General features: G+C 40.5%; 1 protein-coding gene across 1 annotated transcript in view; it reads left to right on the top strand.

Annotated features, from left to right (window-relative positions):
• Positions 1-20,917, top strand: part of ANKFY1 (ankyrin repeat and FYVE domain containing 1) — a 1,799,901-nt gene that overhangs the window by 1,327,546 nt on the left and 451,438 nt on the right. The window contains exons 23-24 of the mRNA XM_044082101.1: positions 6,432-6,579; positions 6,700-6,790. Coding sequence (XP_043938036.1) covers positions 6,432-6,579; positions 6,700-6,790 — 239 coding nt within the window. The remainder of the gene's footprint in view (positions 1-6,431; positions 6,580-6,699; positions 6,791-20,917) is intronic.

Genomic DNA, 20,917 nt, shown 5'->3' on the forward strand with positions numbered 1-20,917 from the left:
TCCAACTTCCACAATGGTATTGATGGTACCCCTCTTATTTCGTTATGCCTTTGCAAGGCTTTCTTGAAGGGGATCTCTCATCTCAGGCCTCCTCTTAGACAGCCTGTAGTACCATGGAACCTCACTTTAGTCCTCCAGTCTTTGACTCAAAAGCCCTTTGAGCCTGCGGCTAAGTGTGACCTAAAGTTTTTGTCTTTGAAGCCTTTGTCCCTCGTAGGCATTACCTCTGCTAGGAGAGTCTTGGAGCTCCAGGCATTGTGTATCAAGAAGCCGTACCTGGTCTTTCACAAAGACAGTGTGTCACTTCGAACAAACCCATCCTTCCTTCCCAAAGTGGTTTCTGAATTCTCTGTTAAACCAGTCCATTGATCTACCTGTGTTCTTTCTGAATTTTGCCAATAGAGGAGATTATTGCCTTCACACCTTAGATGTACATAGACAGTTAAGGTTTTACGTAGACAAGACCAAACCTATCCATAAATCTGAACAGCTTTTCATTTCATTCTTGGCACCAAAAATGGGAGAGACTGTTTCCAAGGTTACATTATCAAAATGGCTAAGGGACTGCATACGTGTCACCTATTCCTTCCATAATGAATCCATGCCAAAAGTTAAAGCCCACTCCACTAGATCTGTGGCAGCATCTATAACATTCCATTTCAGGGCATCTATGGATGACATCTGCGCTTGGGGAGAGCTGCCTTCGGCTCAATAGTACTCAGGAATGTTCTTCCATAAGGGCCGCCCATGGACCTCAAGGTAGCCTGGGATTCTGTCCCATCAGTGATGAATGGAAGGAAGATTAACAACATCAGATAAAGGTTATGTCTTACCATAATGTTCCATCTGTGTTGTTCATCCTCTAATCAGTTCCCACCCTCCTTCCCCCTCCAAAGGCTCCTGGGGGATGCTTTGGGTCTGAGTGGTGCACTAGGGTACTTGCGTAGAAGTGGCTTCGGCTTTACTTCCTTTCTTAGCAAACTCGATCTGAGGTAACAGGGAGAAGGGCATTCTGGGTAGAGACTTAGCTCAAGAGTTCTTTTGGCTGGCACGAGCTTGGTAATAGGCCGACTTGGTTCTGAGGGCTCGGAACCGAACCCATCAGTGATGAATGAAAGAAGATGAACAACACAAACTGACACAACTTTTTTCCTTCTAGTGACTAATGTACGTACTCAAGAAAACTTCTTCCAGATTGTCCCACACTGTGCTTGTTAAAACTGTATTTGCATATGTGTTGAAATTGTATCTGCATATCTCATAGTGAATGACATCCTGCCTTCCCTTGTATGAAGTAGCAGTGTATACAATTGTGTTATCTTTGTTTATTAATGCTAAGATAATGATTTAAAGGCGTACTAATCTTTAAAAAAAATGCATGCTTACCCAAGGAGAAAGGATCCATTTGTCTTTGCTGAAAAGGGGTTTTGTATGGTCTAGCCAGATCATCCCAGTCAACAAACGTAAATAATACTAAACTGTCTAACACGCCTGTTACTGCTCCTGCTGTTAATTAAGTTCACTGCCTTAGTGAACAGTGTAGCTACCTTATTAATATAAATTAACAACTAAAATAATGTTCTCACCTAGTACTAAACACTCATTCACTCCTGTCACAAGTTGCACTAAGAAGATAGATGCATCTTAGGATTGTACATATAGCATTTGCTTGCACTGAGTCACCTAAATGTGTCCATACACACACACACACAGATTGCCTTGCCAGGGCATGCGTACAAATCAAGCAGAAAAACATTAAAAAAAAAATGAATGCTAGTGCCTTGTTAGTCTTAGTAGCCACAACTAACGCACACACACAACAAATTAAGACACTTAAAACTCTCAGGCAACTTCAACCAAACAACTTCTTTTTGCACACACGTACGTGCACACACAGTGTGAGCATGCAAAACTGCACACAGTGACTGGAAATCAGGACTGAACCTCTATACCATGGAGTTTGAGGCACAGATCTTTCCAGTGAGTTTTTATACTACTCATGCTTTCGGAAGAGAAAATTCAGGTTTTGATGAAAATATTAAGAAAATTATAAAAAAAAATTCCCATTTGCTTACTTCTTTATTTTTTTATTTATTTTTACATTTGTAAACTGGGGTAGTCCGACTGGGAGCAGAGAGCCCTTTTTCAGTGGAGACCCGAGCAGAAAAGCTCCAGGAAAGTAATTAAAAAATAAGCAAAAAATCTTAACAATTCTAGTTGTAAGATATTTAACAATCAACATTATCACAGGCTGTATACCTCCTGGCAGTAATATTTCCTAGCTAGAATCCCTTCTACACTGGGTTAATCTTAATCTACCCCAAGAAACAATCATCCTCTGTGACTTTAATATAGACTGACACTCATGCTCTAATACTAACTCCCCACTAACCATATCAAACTCTCTAGCTTCTCCCAAGTTATTCAATCAAGCACTAGGCTAGGAAACAATAAAACCAAAGAAAGTCTCCTAGACTGGATCCTAATAAAAAGACCAGTTCTCCTTACTTAGCAGGTGTCCTACAAGACACCCTCAGTGATCACCAACCCACCTTCTTACTAAAATATAAAACCCATCCCAACTCTGTCCCACTAATTCAAGCTACCCATAACAAACAAAGCTTTGACCCTAACAAATTCAAACTTGAACTAAAAAAACAAAATTGGAACATGCTAAAAGAAGTTCCCCTAGACGAAGCTCTTAATCATTTCAACACTTTCCTATGAATCCTGACTGCCCATGCCCCACCTCGTACCAGAAAACTCAAAATGAATGTAGCTCCCTCAATCACCAAAGAGACTAAACACAAGATAGCACAAAGAAATAGAGCCTGGCAGCACTGGAAGGCCACAAAAACTGCAGCTACTAGAGAACAATTCCAAAAGCTTAGAAATGAAACTAAAAAAACTATTATCCTGGACAAAAATAACTTATTTCCTACAATTGCAAAACCGACATAAACACAATCCCAAAAAATTCTGGGCTGGAATAAATAAACTGCTTCGCTCTGGTAAACCCTCCACCCGCCCCACCTACCTCCACAAATGAAATCACAGCTATACCAGACTCGTACAGGAAACTATCTCCAAACTAGTTCAGCAACAACCCAATACCACTGACACCAATATTCCCTTGTCTGTTCTGGGGCCAAACACTACCTTCCAATTTCAACCCATCCTTACTAATTTTGTCAAAAAATTGGTAACTAAACTTAAACCAACTACCCTAGCAGCTGACAACATCCCTTCTGAGTACCTCCAGCTGGCTGATAATGAGCTTGCCTACCCAATCTCTATTCTTCAGCAACAGAAAATGGACACAGGCTAGGCTCCAGGTTATAAAACTTTAATCTTGTATATAGCACAAGCACTTTCACATTTGCTTCTTCAGGTGCATCAAACACACAGACCATCTTAACCTTTTCAGGGATATACAATGATGGGATTTATAGCTATTACTGGCTGTGAATCTGGCTGTCTTGTTATAGATGGTTTCTGATTTGGTTGAGATTGTTTTGGAAGTTAGTAAGTATGGGAGTATCTTATAGCAGGGATGGTAGAATAAATGTTTGAGCCAGTATAGGTCTAGATTTGTTAGCTATATACTTGTTGCGGTATAGAAGACCTAGTTTTTGATTGGACTTTTTGCTGCAGTTTAAGATATGTAGGTTGAATTTTAATTGGTCATCTATAGTAATGCTATGCAATTTGGTGTTTGAGTCAGCAGTGATAATTGTATTATCTAAGGATGAGATGGTGAATTTTTTTTTTAGCTGGATTGAAGTTTTTTTGGAAGGAAAAGAGGTTTGGTCTTTTTGGAGTTGAGAAGCAGGTTGTTTTCAGTTAGCCATTGTTCTACTAGGTGCAGAGATTGCCGAGTGACATTGTGGAGATTTATATATTGTCGTCTGTGTTAACTGTGGAATCATCTGCATACTGTATTAAAGTAGAGTGGGGGCAGGAGACATGATGATTGTGTAAATGTATTAAAAAGTAGAGGGCTCAGGATAGAGCCTTGGGGGAACCCCAGTCTTAAGATGGAGAGGGGAGAAAGATGTTTGCCATCTGACAGACTGATATCTGAGAGGTAGCTCTTAAACCAGGAGGTAGTGGTGGTAGAAAGTTGTAGGTTGGAAAGTTTGTGTAGGAGGATGGGATGGGAAACGGTATCAAATGCTTTGGATAGGTTGAGGAATAGAGCTGATATGAGTTTATGATCATCTCTGGGTTGAGCAATGTGTATGAAAGATAGGAGGGCAGTGGTAGTACTGTGCAAGGGTTGGAAACTATGCTGTGTGGGCGTAATTAGGTTTGCCTGTAAGAGGTGGTGTAATATATATACATTTTTCCATTATCTTGGATAAGGGGGATAATATGGCAAACTTGCATTGGAATAAATGATTTTGTTGCCAATAGCAGTCAAGTTTGCACAATTGAGCAGTCAAATTGGAGAAGGTTTGCAGGAACATAGACATTACAAGAACTCTGTTGAAGCTGCTACTTTTGTTTTGTACAACAGATTGACATAAGAATGAGCCATGAAATGCAGCTAGTTGCTTTAGGATCTGTGCTGTAACCAGAGTAATTGGCATAATAGGTGGACAAAAACTATACAGAAAGCTCAAAATTTTCCTGTGGAAATTCTTTGAAGAGTGTATACCTCTTAAGTAGTAATGGTTTCCTTTGACCTGCTAGTACAGATTTGTTATTTTTAGAAGAAAAAAAAAATGGGTTGGAAGCTTCTGCTAGAAAATTACCTGAGCAGGGTAACATCTTGCTATGTTTTTCCAAAAAAAAAAGTACAGTAGTAAATTATTGCATACTGCACTGTTACATTACATGCCAGTGTAGGTATAGCCAGAATTAAAGTATAGCAAGCTGATGGTACTACTACCATGGAATGCAGTCTGTTCTTTTAAGTGTTTGCCGGATGTTCATAGGTAGGTTCTAGGCTATCGGCCCAAGGACCTATGTAAGCCTAGCCAACAAGGTTCCCTGGCTTTCTCCACCCAAGAAAGTTATTTTCCTGTGCCCCTGTTGAGCAGAGCCACAGAAGTGATCCCCAGGGTGAATTTCATAGTTTAATGCTTATGTAATGTGCTCTACCTGAAAACACCAGTAAATGGTGCTGTTCCCCTTGCAGAAAGTGATTTGCAAGCCAGATGAATACTAGATGCAAGCTCAAAAGGTGTGGTGTTAAAAATAACATAAAATGGAACAGAAAAGTAAAAAAAAAAAAAATGCTACAAGATAAAGTGCAGTAGCAGTACACTCCTGTATGTAAAGTCTTCATTTTTGTACAGACTTGAGCTTAAAAAAGGGACCTGAATTGTAGCCCCAGTATCAAAATCCATAGTAATAAAGAAGTATCAATATCAAAAATAATTTTAAGAAATGGCATATTTAAGATTAAGGCCTTGAAGGTGGTGAAAGGGGCTGTGCGTCAGTCATATAGTCTACAAATCATAGTATAATTCAGCCCTTGCAGCAACACATAAAAAGTTAATTATGCCTTACTTGTATTGCATCAAGCATTGTGTGGTGTTCTCTTATCTTGTTTTGTGATGTAGCAGTTGCATGTTTTATTTCATTTAATGTATTTAAAGAGCGCCTTTAGTATTCTTTATTCTTATGAAGTCTAAAGTGTTGAAAGAGTCAAAAACATTAAATAAATATTTGATTGGACTACACAGAACTTTTTTTTAAAGTTTATTGGTTTGATTTTAACATGTTTTGACTTTTGTTGTGGATATGTATCAGAAAATCAGTGTAATACCCATTACAAATAGTTGCTAAGCTGTCAAAGTCAACTGTGTACTTTTCTAGTTGTGAAGAACTCCACTGCTTTTTTAAAAATATATGGCTTCATGAAAATAGAAGTGTGAAATATTGGGAAAGTCTCACCACAATACTTGAGATTGTTTCCTCTGCATTTTTGTTTCATCTATATCTTTTAATATTCCGTAGCAAAGCCGTTGTTTCCTTTAATGTTGTGTAGAAACAGAAACAATAGGCATGTTATGTTTTGAAGTAAAATTTTAAGTTACATTATATTTGTGATGCCTGTCTGACACATGCCAACTTTAACTGCATTTTTTCTACCACCTGTTGCTTTCTAATTTTGTATACAACATGTTTTGAGCTGTTACAGAAACAAGGGGTAATCTCTTGCAGTGGTTAGTTTTGGAACCTGTAGGGAGCTGTTGCCATTTGGTAGATTATGTGCAGTTTTTACTGTAACCACTACTGCTGCATTGCGATACCAGCTGTAAGGCAGTGGTTCACCTAGTATGGAATTGAGGGGTAGCTGGTTTTCAGAAACTGAAATAAAAAGTACTTGGAAAGGTTATAAATTATAGTTAATAGTTTATAACTGTATCTAAATGTATTATTTTTTCTGTTTTCCCCCTTGGTATTTTGGTGATGTGTAGCTTCTTGCAGGTGCAAAGGTGAATGAGCTGACAAAGCATCGTCAGACAGCATTGCATCTGGCAGCCCAGCAGGACATGTCTTCCGTCTGCTCCGTGCTGTTGGAGAACGGGGTGGATTTTTCTGCTGTGGATGAAAATGGCAACAACGGTATGCAATACATAAAGTACATATTAATTCAAGTTTGTCATAAAATCATTAATTTAGTACATATTAACTCAAGTTTCTGTCATAAAACCATTCATTTAGTTTATCTTTTTACTTTTTCAGCTCTTCACTTGGCTGTAATGCATGGACGTCTGAATAATGTCCGTATTCTTCTCACAGAGTCCACTATTGATGCAGAAGCTTTTAACCTCAGGTATAAAGCATTATTTTTTTTATTTTTGGTAGCTTTTCAAATATAGGATAATTATCTGATAAGGTGCAATGTGAATGGTTTGGTTTATCTTTAGACAGTGTTTTTGTTTTCCAACCAGTTAATTAACATGTAAGGGAGGTTTGGTGTAATGGTTAAGGTCCTAACCTCACAGTTACAAGGGTTTAATTCTGACCTCCGTTTAGACTTTAGTTTGAGTGCAAGAAGTTCTAATTTCAAATCCCAGATGAGTCCTTTGCTTTCCTTAAGAAGGTCTTGTTGGCCCACTGGCAGTGACACCAACAAAGTATGCTGGAGGTCTTGGGTCCAGGTCCCACATGACAACTAATATGATGTTGATTGACATAACTGTTCAGTTCTTCAATTCAAAGACACGAGGTACAGGGTTTGATTCTAAGTTTGGCTTATTGGCTAGGTTTAAAATAGCCCTTCAAGGCATTTAGCCTAGTATTCACATATAAAGTTGATACATCGTCAATGACAGTATTATTTTTGGAGTTGGCGTAATGGTTAAGATATTTGTCTTGCAGCCAGAGAGTACAGGGTTTGATTTAGAGTTGGGAAATTTGGCTAGGCTTAAAATGGCCCACAGTGACAGACAGCCTAGTACTAACCTATGAACCTGTAAATGAGACTGCCTAACCTGAGATGTTCATCTCATTGATAAATACTGCAGTAGCCTTGTCTTATATGGATTTTATACTGTTAAGGATATAATAGTCATTCAGCTTCCAAAGCTTCAGGGTACCTTCTACATGCCCAAGCTTGTCAAGCAGCTCAAGCTGAGTTGATTAAAAGGCAAGTTAGGGTGCAAAGCCCTTCAGAGCTTTTTTGCCACCAAAGAGTATGCTCCTTTGAGACTTTCGAGGCTCGACAATCTGCTTGACATTTCTTTTGCTGGGTAGATAAGTTCCCTTTGGGGGGAAAAACTCTTAATTTTCATGATGTATTATTATTTTCCTCTTTAGGAAAGTTATTTTAAACCTAGGAGTGTTTTGTCTCAAGACTGCAACATAATTTTAAATGGAGCACCCTTTTGTTTCCCATGTCTCTCTCTAGCAGTTGAAACGTTATGTAAAGTAACTTGAAAACATTTTTTTTCTGTAGAGAAATGGTTTTGTTTTTCTTTTGTGAGGCTGGCTTAATCTTTTAAAGTGCCTTTTACTCTTTGTCAAAAAAATAAAGTTTTGTGGACTGGTAATGTTTACTAGCAATTTCTGCTTATTTTTGCCCGGGAAAGAGGCACAGCTTTTGGTTTGACCATGGAACAAACTACAGGTCCCACAGTCACTCCTCCTTCCAGCCACAAAAAGAAGTAAATTAAGCAAAAAACCTTTGCCACCACCGCAGACTAGAAGTTTGCCTCAGCCACAGATGGGTGACTGCTGTGGGAATTTGTTGTACCTCAGACCACTCATCTTTTACCATGGACCCATCTAGGGTAGCACCTACAGCCACTATGCACCCAGGGGTTAGCCACATCTTCTGCAGCTCTTGGGGCCCCTCAGTGGGTAAGGGAGAGCTAATGTTGTTGGCCCTTGGAGAGGGAACAAAGGTGGTTTCTCTGTTATTAAAATCCTGTGACCATCCCTGGGGAAGCAGCTGTTGCTGTTAGGAAAAACAGGGCCATCCGTGTTACTGTCTTAAAGAAACAGAAAACCAAGTGTGTAACTCCTCCTCCTCAATTTTGTTTGGATAGGAGTAATTTATTGGGCCTGGCAGAGGGTTAAATTTAGGCTATTGATTATTTTCTTAAAGTAGTTTCTGGTAAAAGAAAGAGATTCCTTTTTTCCTGAAAAGATTCAAGTTTCATGAATTTGAACAGGAAAATGCAGGGACTGATGGAGTTTTTTCCCTCAGACTTCTTATTCAGACTTTGTAGGAGAGCTCAGTTTCTGATTTTTACAGTGGGGTTTTCTCTTGACCTGAGACTACTGCTAGAATTTACCAGTGTTTTCGGTGGGAGAATACTAAGGTTTCTCTGTCCCTTAAAAATGCTATGAGTTGTTACAGAAGGATTTTCAAGAACCTACTCCCATTCCTCCTGTGCTGTCACCGTTAGAGGATGTGTGTGTTACTGCATGCAGTTTTCCTGATAGCCAACTACCCCTAAAAAGGCATATAGGATGTATAGAGTTCCTCAGTATTTAAAATAGGATGTATAGAGTTCCTCAGTATTTAAAATTTTTGTAAACTATTCCCAAACCTTGACCCAACAGCTGTAGTTTTAGTTAATTCCACTGCTGATAAACACTTATAGTAAATTAGAATTATCTAAGGATGGAAAAATTATTGATAGGTATGAGGAACAAGTATATGCTTCTGCAACTTTGATTTTCATAATTTTGAATTGTTAGGCTCACTTGTTAAAAGTTTAATCTGATGTCAGTTTTCATTTTATCCACGACATATGGGCTTGGTTCCGAACATCGAAACCGACTTGGCTGTTACTATAGCTCATGGTAGCCAAAATCTCTCTCCCAGTTACCTCAGATCTCGTTTGACGCTTTTTCTGACAGACTTGTTCGCCATTGCTCTCAAGCTAAGTATTTTTTTGATGTGTGTGTGTGTGTGTGTGTGTGTGTGTGTGTGTGTGTATATATATATATATATATATATATATATATATTTCTTCAGAAAGACATGTTTCATAAGTAAAGTAAGTATTTCATACTTATGAAACATGTCTTTCTGAAGAAGTCTTGATAATAAATAAGACGAAAGCGCTAAAGTTCTACAAGAGTTGTTGGTGTTATTTACTATTTTATTGAATGCTTTTATTGTCACGAAGTTCATTTCTTAGTTAAAATTTCTTCTCTTCGTTCAATTTTTTTGAGTGCGGTTAATTTTAGTTTTATATATATATATATATATGTGTGTGTGTGTGTGTGTGTGTGTGTGTATGTATATATGATATATATATAATATATATTTTTTTTATATTTTTCCGAATTCCTTCCTACTTTATTATTACTGATCTTATTAATCGTTAACTTTATAACTCTACCAACTGCGTTTCTAAGTTTTTGAACTTGTCCTCTTCTTTCTTTCCTTTCCGTACACCTATAATCTGATCTGTCATTGATAGTTTCCTTCTGTTTAAAAAAAAAACAAAAAACAAAATCATACAGAGTATTATGTTCATAAAACAGGGAGTATTCTAAGAACCAAACCAGCATGAGAATGGAGAAAACAGATTTTGCCAATAGGGTCAGGGATACAGATAATAGGAAGAAAGGGTTGGAATTTATTGGAGAAAGCTGGCAAAGGAACCAAGGTATTGGGAGAAAATAACTAGTAAGGGAAAAGTAATAGAATGGGAAGAGGTCAAGAATTTATTTGGGCTGCAGGTTAGAGATTACCTTCCATATCAAAGATTGATATTAGTGCACAGGTAAAGAGAAAGAAGTAGGGGGCTCCTAAATGAAGGACCAGTACTGGTAGAGTTTTTAATATAATCTAGAACAGAAGCTGCCATTAAAAAAGGAATAATTAGTAAAGCATATAAAACATTGCATGATAATTATAATCAGTCAGAGGAGCTTAGAAAGGATTGGGAAGAGAGATTGGATAAGCAATTCACAAAAAGACAAGAGTGGGATATATGTATATCTCCCAAATATGCAACAAAGTCTAGAAGATTTAAGATCTTTGCCTGAAAGTGTTTACATATGTATTTTTATACCCCAAGTAGATTCCAAAGAAATTTTCCTCAGGTGGATAGTAAATGTTGAAGGTGTGATGGGCAAGAAAGAGGTGACTGGGAACATGTGTTTTGGGAGTGTAATGAGCTGGTAAACTGTAGGGATTCCCTGCAGACTGCTCAGTTGAAGATGCTGGGTGAGCAGATTGGAGTGACTGGGGAGATGAGTTTTTTGAGTTGCACTACAGAATCAGAATTGCCTAGACATAGTAAAACCTTGCTGAGTTTAATTATGGTGGCTTCCAAAATGCAATTGCTAGAAAATGGAAATCAGTCTAGACCAACTTCACTAGAAGTAGTGAATATAGTAACAGAGATAAAACAACTGGAATTGGGATCTTTAGAAAAAGGAAGGAGCAAACTACATAGGAAAAATAGGAATTGTGGGAACATTATATGCAGAGCAGGAAGAAGGTTTAAGAGGGAGGATTTGAATGAGCCATATAATGCGTAACTGACAATTAGTGAATGGTTTATACATGGTGTATAATGTTTGCAAGTACAGTGGTTTCAATGGTGTCTGTGATGAAAACTGTTTGCAACTAAAGTGGTATCATTTTGTATGTTTTTCATTTATATAAATGCCATATGTGCCTCAAATGCCTTTGTGATATGTGAAAATTTAATAAAGATGTTTGGGGGGGGACTGTTAGTAGTGAGTGTCCTGTTTGTGAGGCCTTTCTACCTGTGTGTGTGTGGGTGCATATAGCTAGTCTATTTGTGCCTTTGTTGAGAACTTTAGGTTTGTCAGCAATAACTATGAAAAGTCCCTTCTGGCTTCAAAAGATGCCAGAAATGCAGACACAAAATCCGTATGTCTGATGCCCATTTATTGTGCGTCTATTGCTTGGACCCTGTTCACCTTTGAAGAAGACTGTGCTATAAGTCATGGTTTCAGTCACAGGGCACTAGTGGAAAGACAAAGTAAACTGATTTTGAAAGGTATGATCCAGTCAGCCTTTGGTGAGGTTATATCTGTTTCAGAAAAAGCCAAGAGTAAGACCAATGTGTCTTCCCCTTCTTTCTCTACTAAAATGCTGGAAAAATCAAAAAAGGGAAGTCTGTGTGTGCCTTCTACTTCCCCAGCACTGTCATTAAAAAGATCTAAATCTTTGGTTCCTTTAGAATCCTTGGAACCGACTGACACCATAACTAAAACTTTGGTCTTGAAGGAACCTATGGAGCCGGCACTATTTGATCAGATTAAGTCTTCGGCTCCTACAATATTAGTGCAGGAGCATCCTGAATCTTCAGCACCAAAATCATCAGTGCAGACATCTCCCTCATTGCAAACTACTTAGGCACCGAGTAAGCAATTTGAGAAGCCATCCATTATGATTCTCCCTCTGCTGACCCCTTTTCAGGAAGGTTCCCTTCGCCCTTTCTGAAAAGGCCAAAATCACCTTCCATCCTTTCTATCCATTCTTCTAAAACTTTAACTGAGGATGATGTGGAGAGGCTGGTGAATAAGATACTGTGGGTGAGAGGATTGTTGGGTACCTCTTTGGCTGCAGCCCCCACAGGTATAGGAGCCAAATCTTTTTTTACCTCCTCTGACTTCATCTGAATCCTTAGTGTTTTCGGCTCCAAGCCGCCCACCCCCAAATGCATTGGTTCCGGCGATATCCCTATCTTCAGAACCAGTTCTTGCTCTGAGGTCTTAAGTCCAATCAGATCCAGAGACCTCTTGGAGCCATAGCTGTCCTGTCAGCTCTCAGCAACTGGAGTTGAGACTTTTTTTTTTTTTTCGGAGCTTTCTCTTTACCTTAGGGCTTCTGCACGGATCAAATTGACTCCAGCTTAGGTCTCTGTTGCTGTCTCTTTGGAGCAGGGACTGATATGGTTCTAAGGCAGTCTTTCTCTGTTCTGGGCTCCCTTCCCTCTTAAGGGAACCAGCTTTCGAGGCAATGGAGAGAGCTCTGACTGCAGTAGTCAAACAGTCAACCCTTTCCACTTTGGAGAAAATATCCCTTTCCTCCTCACACCTGGATATTCAACCCTGCACTCCCACTGTCAGTGGGTGCCGAGACTGCGGGAGTGCCATATAACAATTCTCTCCTTTTCTGATACCTTTCCAGATTACTCCAGTGAGGAGGTCCCTAAGAAGAGAAAGTGGAAGTGGAAGCAGTTGGATTCCCCAGAGGAATTGATCCCCTAAGACACCGACTTCGATGAAGGAGAGTGATCCCCAAGGTCTCGCCCTGATGATGTTTCCTTTGGAGGCATCCTGGAAATATTTAAACAGAGGGGTGACTACTGGAAGTCCCAAAATCTCTCTTCCGAGGAGTCAGTGTACATGCAGCCTTTTGGCACTCAACTGTCTACTTCTTGGGCTCATTCATTTGGTCTCTCAGTGGGCATAGAAGCCCCCTGATACTATTGAATCTATCCCCAGGACCTGACAGAATTCTGTCTGCCACTGAAGACAAAAAGTTCTGGGCCAAGGAGTTAGCTGTTGATGCCATGGTTGTGGCGACAGCCACAAAGAAGGAACTGGCCAAGGAGAGTTCCTCTGTCCATCCACCCAACAGAGAGTCTCGAGCAATGGCTATATTTGGGAAGTGGATGTATGCATCATCAACTTTTGCCTTAAGGTCTTTGAATTCTTTGGCAGATTTTACCAGATTACAAAGGGATCTAGTCAAGGAATTGTCAGATACCCTTACAGGAGCCATTTCGGTGGTGGTCCAAAAAAAGGTTGCTTGCCAGTTGGCTGCCCTGGAGCTGTTCAAAGCTGCAGTGAGAGACCTTCTGCCATTTGCTCTGCTGAGATATTAGAAAAAGTTAAGTGCTTATTTTCAACTGTTTTCTGCACTTCTGTTTTGCTTGTACATCTGTGTAGTCTGTGCAACTGTTTTTTGTCCCACCCAGCTGTTGTGGTGGTCTGAAGTCTTGGTGGCTTTGAGTTGTCTGCCTCTAGTTTATAAAATTGATATAGGACACTCCCTCCAATCACATTACATTGGCTCATTCTACTGTTTATAGTGAGAACTTAGTAAAGGGCCACCCCTTTAGCTTCTGAACCTTGAATTCTCTCATTATCTTCTATCTCTTCACTTTCTACTCAAAAAAAAAAAAAAAAACTCTATTTCTTTCTACTTCATTTTGCTGCTTATGCTTAGGAGTTCAACTGCATTTAGTTTGCCGTATTTAATTACTGCTTGTTGGTAGCCTCACTAAATTGATGACAGTATTCTACTGAATCGCTGCTTTATTTGTGCTGTCTGTTACTGTTGTGATTGTGAGCTACTGTTTCAAAGCAGTCTACTTATTAACTATATTTCATTGCTATCTACTGCACTTCATTACTGTTTAACTGCATTTAATTGCTGTTTAACTGTATTTTTCATACTGTGAGTTCTGTTCTTTTGACTGTAAGTGGATTAATCGTTGCTTCATTCGGAGTTTTTTCTTACTGAGTTATTAACCTTAAAGTTGAGTAGCATAGTCTAGATACAGGTCTGCTGCATCCAAAGCTTCAGCTGCATGTTTTTACCCTTTTTGAGCTATTCCAGGTACAGGTTTTCCCTTAGTAGCACTTGTGTTATCATCTAGTAGTACCACTCGTAGACCTTTCTCCCTTTACCCTCTTAACTCTTTCAGTTTCTGACAAATATGGATGGACAATTTCCTACATTTTCTCCTGCCAGTCTGGTCGATATGGGCATCTTGAGGCAGTGTAGCAACTGCCTCATGTACAAGGACAATCCTCTACTACTGCCATCTAGGAACACAATTTGAGAGATGCAAATACATCAAGCACCTAGTGTCATGCCCCCCCCCCCCCACAAACCGGTATATCTGGCACTGAGAAGGTTGGCAACACAAACACCACACCTCAAACACCACACACACCTACACAACACACTCCCACAAATGTGGAGGCCCTCAACAAAAGCATACCCAAACAAGAGAGAGCTCCGAGGCATAAATGCACGCAAACTCCATCGCCCCACACACCTCACATAGTCCATACACATGTCTCTCACAGCCACTAAGGCCTAAACATAAACCCAACATATTAGTCATAGAAGACTCCATTGTGAGACACACAGATGTGCCCCTCACCAGGATAAGGAGAAAGTCACGGTTAGTTTGTTGGGTGCCAGAATCCGCCATATCACTAATGCACTCAAGTCTTTCAACAGGTACTGTTATGACTCCGTCATAGTCCATGTTGGAGTGAATGACTTGAGACGAACCTCCCTGGACTATATGAAGAGAGACATGATCTAGCTCGCTGAGTATGTGTCCCAGGCAGGTATGTCCCTAGCCTTAAGCAGCATTCTACCGTCATCCATAATGATGCCGCAATACAAACAGAAAATGATTGACTTTAACAACTGGCTTAGTTTCTGGTGTCATTCAAAGGGGATCCAGTACCTGACAACCTGGGATGACAGGATTGACAAGCCATGATGCTTTGCCAGAGATTGGCTGCATCTGTCTCCCTTGCGCTTCAGGCTCCTGGTAAAGGCTCTTGCCTCCCCCATAGTGCCTTTTTTAGGCAATGTCATAAGGTTAAAACTACCAACATGAAAATTTCATCAAAACGTAAATTAAAGGTTATGCTGTTAAACGCTAGGAGTCTAAACATGAAACTGCACTCATTGCAAGCGTTCATAACCCTGGAAGAAGCTGACATTTGTACAGTCACAGAAACTTGGTTCAAAGCTGTGGAGAGCACCCCAGTCATACCAGGTTACTCATCCCATCATTCATTCAGACCCCAAGCCGTGGGCAGCAAAACAAAAGGAGGTGGAGTTGCAATCTATATAAAAGGCATACACACCTCTAGGCTGGTCAAACAGTATGATGCACAGGAAATACTACAGGTGCAGTTAATTAACAAGACCCTTATTCAAATCATAGCTAGCTACAGGCCTGCAACTCTGAATCAAGATGCTCACTCCACTTATCAGGACCTCTTTGAATCTATCCAAATTTTACCCTTTACCCTGATCCTGGGTAACTTTAACTATTCATCCATAAATTGGAAGAAATACTCATGCCAAAACACAAATGCCCAAAGATTCCTTAATTTCGTCAATTTATATGCCTTAGACCAGTTGGTTTACACCCCCACAAGAGGTGAAAATATGTTGGACTTGGTATTAACCAACATAAGTAACCACTGCAGCATCCCTACAGTGTCATCATCCCTAGTAAAATAAAGCAGTCACTTTTGAAGTCACCCCCCCAGCTAGGGTCAAACAAAAAACTTCTCCAAAGCTGATTACAACCTCCTGAGGGAAGGTATAAACAGCTTCACAGCCCCCTCCTCCTCCAGAGAAGCTGGCACATATATCCAAACTTATACCAAAGTACTATATGAGCATTTCTATAGCTGCATGAAATCAGAAATACCAGACATGATGAAATCCTCCTCCTCAAGGAAGAGTAAACTTATCTGGTGGACATCAACAATAAATAAACTATAATGAAAGGAAAAAATTGCTGTCTAGGACCAAGAAGGAGCAGGTGTCTAATTGGAAGCAATCTCTCCTTAGCCTGTGCAAGCAAATAAGAGCACTAGTGAAATCCTCCAAAGCAAACTTTGAGTCCAAACTGGCCACATCTACTAAAGACAGTCATAAGACTTTCTTCACATATGTCCGCAGTTTCAAGGGAAGCACCCAGATCTGCTCAGAACTGATGGTCAAGGACACCACATACACAAACCTTGTAGATATAGCCAAACATGCTGGCAGACGGGTTCAGTGAAAACTTCACTCCTCTGTCTACCCCATCAGTATATCCCCAGCACCTACCCCCCCTCCCCTTATCTCTAGTGAGCAAGTCATCATTGCCCTCTCAGAGGCAAAAAATTTAGTCTCCATGGGACCTGATAACATCCCAGGCTGCATCCTACATGAACTCAGATAGGAACTTGCAGCACTATTAAACACCCTATTCAACCAAAGCCTGAGTACCAGCTTCGTCCCAGCCGAGTGGAGGACAGCTACTGTTATCCCTTTGCACAAAGGTGGAGCGTCCACCGATCCAAGAAATTATATACCCATCAGCCTAACTAGCCTGATCTGCAAGACCATGGAGTGGATTATCATGGACCTCATTAACAAGGACATTGGCAACCTCCAGACACTTGATCCCATACAGTTTGGTTTTGTCAAGAGGGGGGTCATGCCCATTAAATTTGGTTGACTTCTTTGAGAAAGTCACCAGGGTCATAGATTAGGGGAAGATGGTGCATGCCACCTACCTTGACCTGGCCAAGGCCTTCAATACTATTCCGCAGTCAGGTATAATAGATAAACTCTCTCAACTAGGCATCAATCCATATGTTACCAGATGGGTAATAAACTGGCTCACTGATGGAACCCAGCTAGTCAAAATAGGGGAAGCCACCTCGAGTAATAGACCCGTAACAAGCAGTGTAATCCAAGGATCGGTCTTGCAGCCTCTGCTGTTTGGGATATACTTCTCAGAGGTGCAGGCCAAATTTTGTGGGCTTTGGCTGACCAAGTTTGCAGATGACTGCAAGCTGTGTGCTATCAATTTTCCTAGTGATATGGACATCCTCCAAGAGGGTCTCACCCAAACAAATGACTGGTGCCAGAAACATGGCCTGAAACTGAATGCCAAAAAATGCATCATCATCCCTTTTGTGGAGAATGAATCCCCCACAAATTGTCACATTGAAAATAAGGCACTAAGCATGCAGTCAGTCATGAGGGACTTGGGAACCCAGGTTGATAGCAAACTGACTTTTGACCACCACTATTGCCTCTGTTGTATGGAAAGGTTTCTACATGGGCCCACCTCATTAGTAAGGGTATCTCATCCAGGGACAGTGTGGTCATAAAATCTTTGTATTCTTCCCTTATAAGACCAATTATTGAATACAGTGCCCCTTTCAGCATGTACCTCACAAAGCACATGCAGCAGCTGAAGAGACCACAGAGATTCCTCACACAGAGAATCCAGGGTCTCAAACATCTCCCCTACACAGATAGGGTAAAAGCACTGTCCCTTTGCTCAGTTTCTTACAGACTCCTCAGAGGTGACTTCTGTCTAGCATACAAAGCAATCTCAGACCCTGCTGTGAATGGGACTACTGCATATCCGCAAGTCAGGCTCCACTCGAGTAACCCACATGCGAGACCTCAACCTGGTCTGTGACATCAGTAGGACTTGCTGGCGGGACATATTTGTGTCCCAGAGACTCCCTCTCCATGTAAAGCAGAGTACTTCATTAAAGCTTTTTAAGCGCAACCTAGATAACTGGATGGGGAACAGAATATACACCCCTGGAATTCAATCTGTGTCCTTGCTGGACAGTAGCCTAGAGTGCTGACTTGTAGGAACATGGGATAAATTATTGGCTAGGCTTGTAAGGGCCTCCGGGCTAATGCCCTAGTAACTTCCTATGATCATGTAAGTCTGTGTCTAATTCATCTGTGAGGCTTATTGGTCATGCAGCTGAAAGGAACACCAAAGTGGTGGGTTCAGACATTGCTGTTAGGAGACACACCTGGCTGCACCTATGTGACTTTGCAGGGTCATTTAAGTCTTCATTCATCAATGTGCCTTTGACAGATCATCCCTGTTTGGCCCAAAAGTTAAAGAAACATTATCCAGGTGTAAGAAAGATGGAAAGACCCTTTTTGCTGTGAGCATACATTTTTTCACTACCCAACGATCCTTTTCCGGGAATCAAAAAGGTAGGGTGAAAATTTGCTTCAAAAATTCCCAAGAGCATTTTCAGGACACACGAGGAGGTAGTTTCCCCAGGGGCAGAGGGAAGAACTTTAAAATGAAAGGCGCTGTCCATGCGGCAGAGGTGGCCCGCAGAACCAGGGTTTCAGGGATTCTTTCTCTGTTAAACCCTTCCAGCACTCCTGAAAGAGGAGGCCCAATTGTCTTCCTCTGGAAGCTTTCGGGGACTCTTATCCCTGCACCAAAATGCCTGGCTACAAATAACATCAGATACTTGGGTGCAGTGGGTCCTATTCAGAGGCTGTACAATTCCTTTTTCCCTTCCTCCTCCCATATGCAAGAAAATCCTCGATGTTCCACCCAGTCAGAGGGAACAATCAGTTTTAGAAATAAAAAAAAACTGCTAGAAAAAGTCATCCAAGAAGTCCCAACAAACCAGATAAAGTCCAGAATTTTCTCAAGATTTTTTTAGTGCTGAAAAAGACAGGGGACTGTAGACCAATTTTGGATCTAACTGTACTGAGCTACTCCATTCATAAGACCAAATTCCGGATGTCACAGTACAGTCCATTCTTCCATTTTTGGAAAAGAACGATTGGATGTGCACAGTAGATCTTCAGTATGTGTATTACCATATAAAAATGGACAAACAATCCAGAATTTCCTCCATTTCCAGCTGGGAGCCAGTCATTATCAATTTACAGTTCTGCCCTTTGGTCTCACCGCAGCTCCCAGGGTGTTCACCAAATGTATGGCAGTAGTAGCAGCTGACTTGAGATTGCCGGGGATCTGAGTGTTTTCGTGTCTAGACAGTTGCCTCATTATTGCTCAGACCAGGCATCAGTTGATAGAAGCAAGAGACCATGTGCTTCACATTTGTTCTTATCTGGGAATAAATGTAAATTACGAAAAGTCAAAATTGACCCCATCTCAGAATTTAGAGTTCATAGGAGTGCTTCTAAATACCTGAACTTCCATAGCTTCTCTTCCCACTGTCAGATTACAGAAAATCAGAGTTCAGGTCCAGAAAATAATCAGCAGCAGGAAAGTAACTGCTGTTGTAGTCCTACAAGCACTAGGTTCCATGGCAGCAATGATAACTCTAGTTCCCTTAGTAAGACATCACATGAGAATACTGCAATGGGAGTTAGCATCTCAATGGTCAGAGTTGCACCAACCTTTGTCGGACCTGATTTTGATCACCAGTCTTTGCAGAAAAGATTTAGTTTGGTGGATACATTTCAAAAACATTCTTCTAGGTCCCCCCTTTGTCCCATCACAACCCAAAGCCATAGTGACCACAGACACTTCCCAGATGGGGTGGGGGGCATTATCTGGGCAAGACTGTCCAAGGCACTTGTCTCCCACAGAATCCAACTTGCATATAAATGTCCTGGAGCTAAGGGCAGTGCTTTTAGGATTGCAAGCCTTTCAAACTGCTCTTCTTTTGGGAACAATTCTACTTCAAACAGGCAACATGTGATAGACAAACTGAGCAGATGTATTCTCCTGCCTGACGAGTGGTCTCTCAATCCAAACGTGACTGAAAGCATTTTCTGCCAGTGGGACCAGCCTTGCTACGACCTTTTTGCCTCACCTCTAAACAACAAGTGCAGCAACTACTTTGCTGTGATTCCCCTCAGGGGAGTCACTGAGAGATACTCTTCTAAACACTTGGCCCTCCGGACTACTGTATGCCTTTCCCCTGTTTCCTCTAATTCCGAAATTCCTACAGAAAGCACTCTGGCTGAAGAGCAAAGTAATCCTTATTGCACTGTATTGGCCTCAACAGATATGGTTCCCCAGAGGGATTACTTCATACAAACATTATGAACCTTACACTGACAGCTTGGTTTTTCCAGTTCCATTAATAGCCAGGCTAGCTTCACTTTCTTCCCTGGTGCTTCATATTTTCTTAGCCTCTCATAAGCCAAGCTACCCATAAACTCTATGTTAGGAAATGGAGGAGGTTTACCATTTGGGCTTGTGACAACAATATTGATCCCTTTTCAGTGCCCATAGATAAAATCCTAGAATTTTTAGCTTCACTTTTCAAGGCAGGTGCTTCCCAGTTTACCATCAAAATTCAATTAGCAGCTATTTCTAATTTCCATAATGGTTTTGAAGAATCCTTGGCTTCTCATAAGCTTTGCAAAGCCTTCTTAAAAGTAGCGCTTTGCTAAAACCCCCTTACAAAGATCCTACCCCACCTTGGGATCTAAACTTAGTGTAAAAAACATTGTTCAACCTCCCTTTGAACCATCAGCTGAATGCGATCTAAAGTTTTTATCCTGGAAAACTATATTCTTAGTGGCAATAACTTCTCCCAGAAGGATTTCAAAAATACAGTTCTTATTTAAACCTCCTTACCTGGTTTTCCACAAAGACAGAATTTCACTAAGAACCAGTCCGTCCTTTTTGCCTTGGGTGGTGTCAGAGACCAATGTCAATCAGACTATTAATTTACCTGTATTTTTTTCCAGTTTTGCTAACAAAGGTGAATACTGCTTACATTTATTAAATGTTCACAGGCAGTTATGTTTCTATGTATACAGAACTAAGAATTTAAGAACATCCAACCAATTATTTGTCATTTTCATGTACAAGACTTGGTCAGCCAGTGAGCAAAGTGACACTAGCCAGATGGTTCAAAACTGTATTTCTTTCATCTGTAATAAAAAGAAAATTAATTTGCAAAGGCATTTAAAGGCACATTCTACAAGAGC

This window comes from Protopterus annectens, chromosome 9.part0 (genome assembly GCF_019279795.1).
Source record: "Protopterus annectens isolate FY-2018-M chromosome 9.part0, PAN1.0, whole genome shotgun sequence".
Classification (NCBI taxonomy): domain Eukaryota; kingdom Metazoa; phylum Chordata; order Ceratodontiformes; family Protopteridae; genus Protopterus; species Protopterus annectens.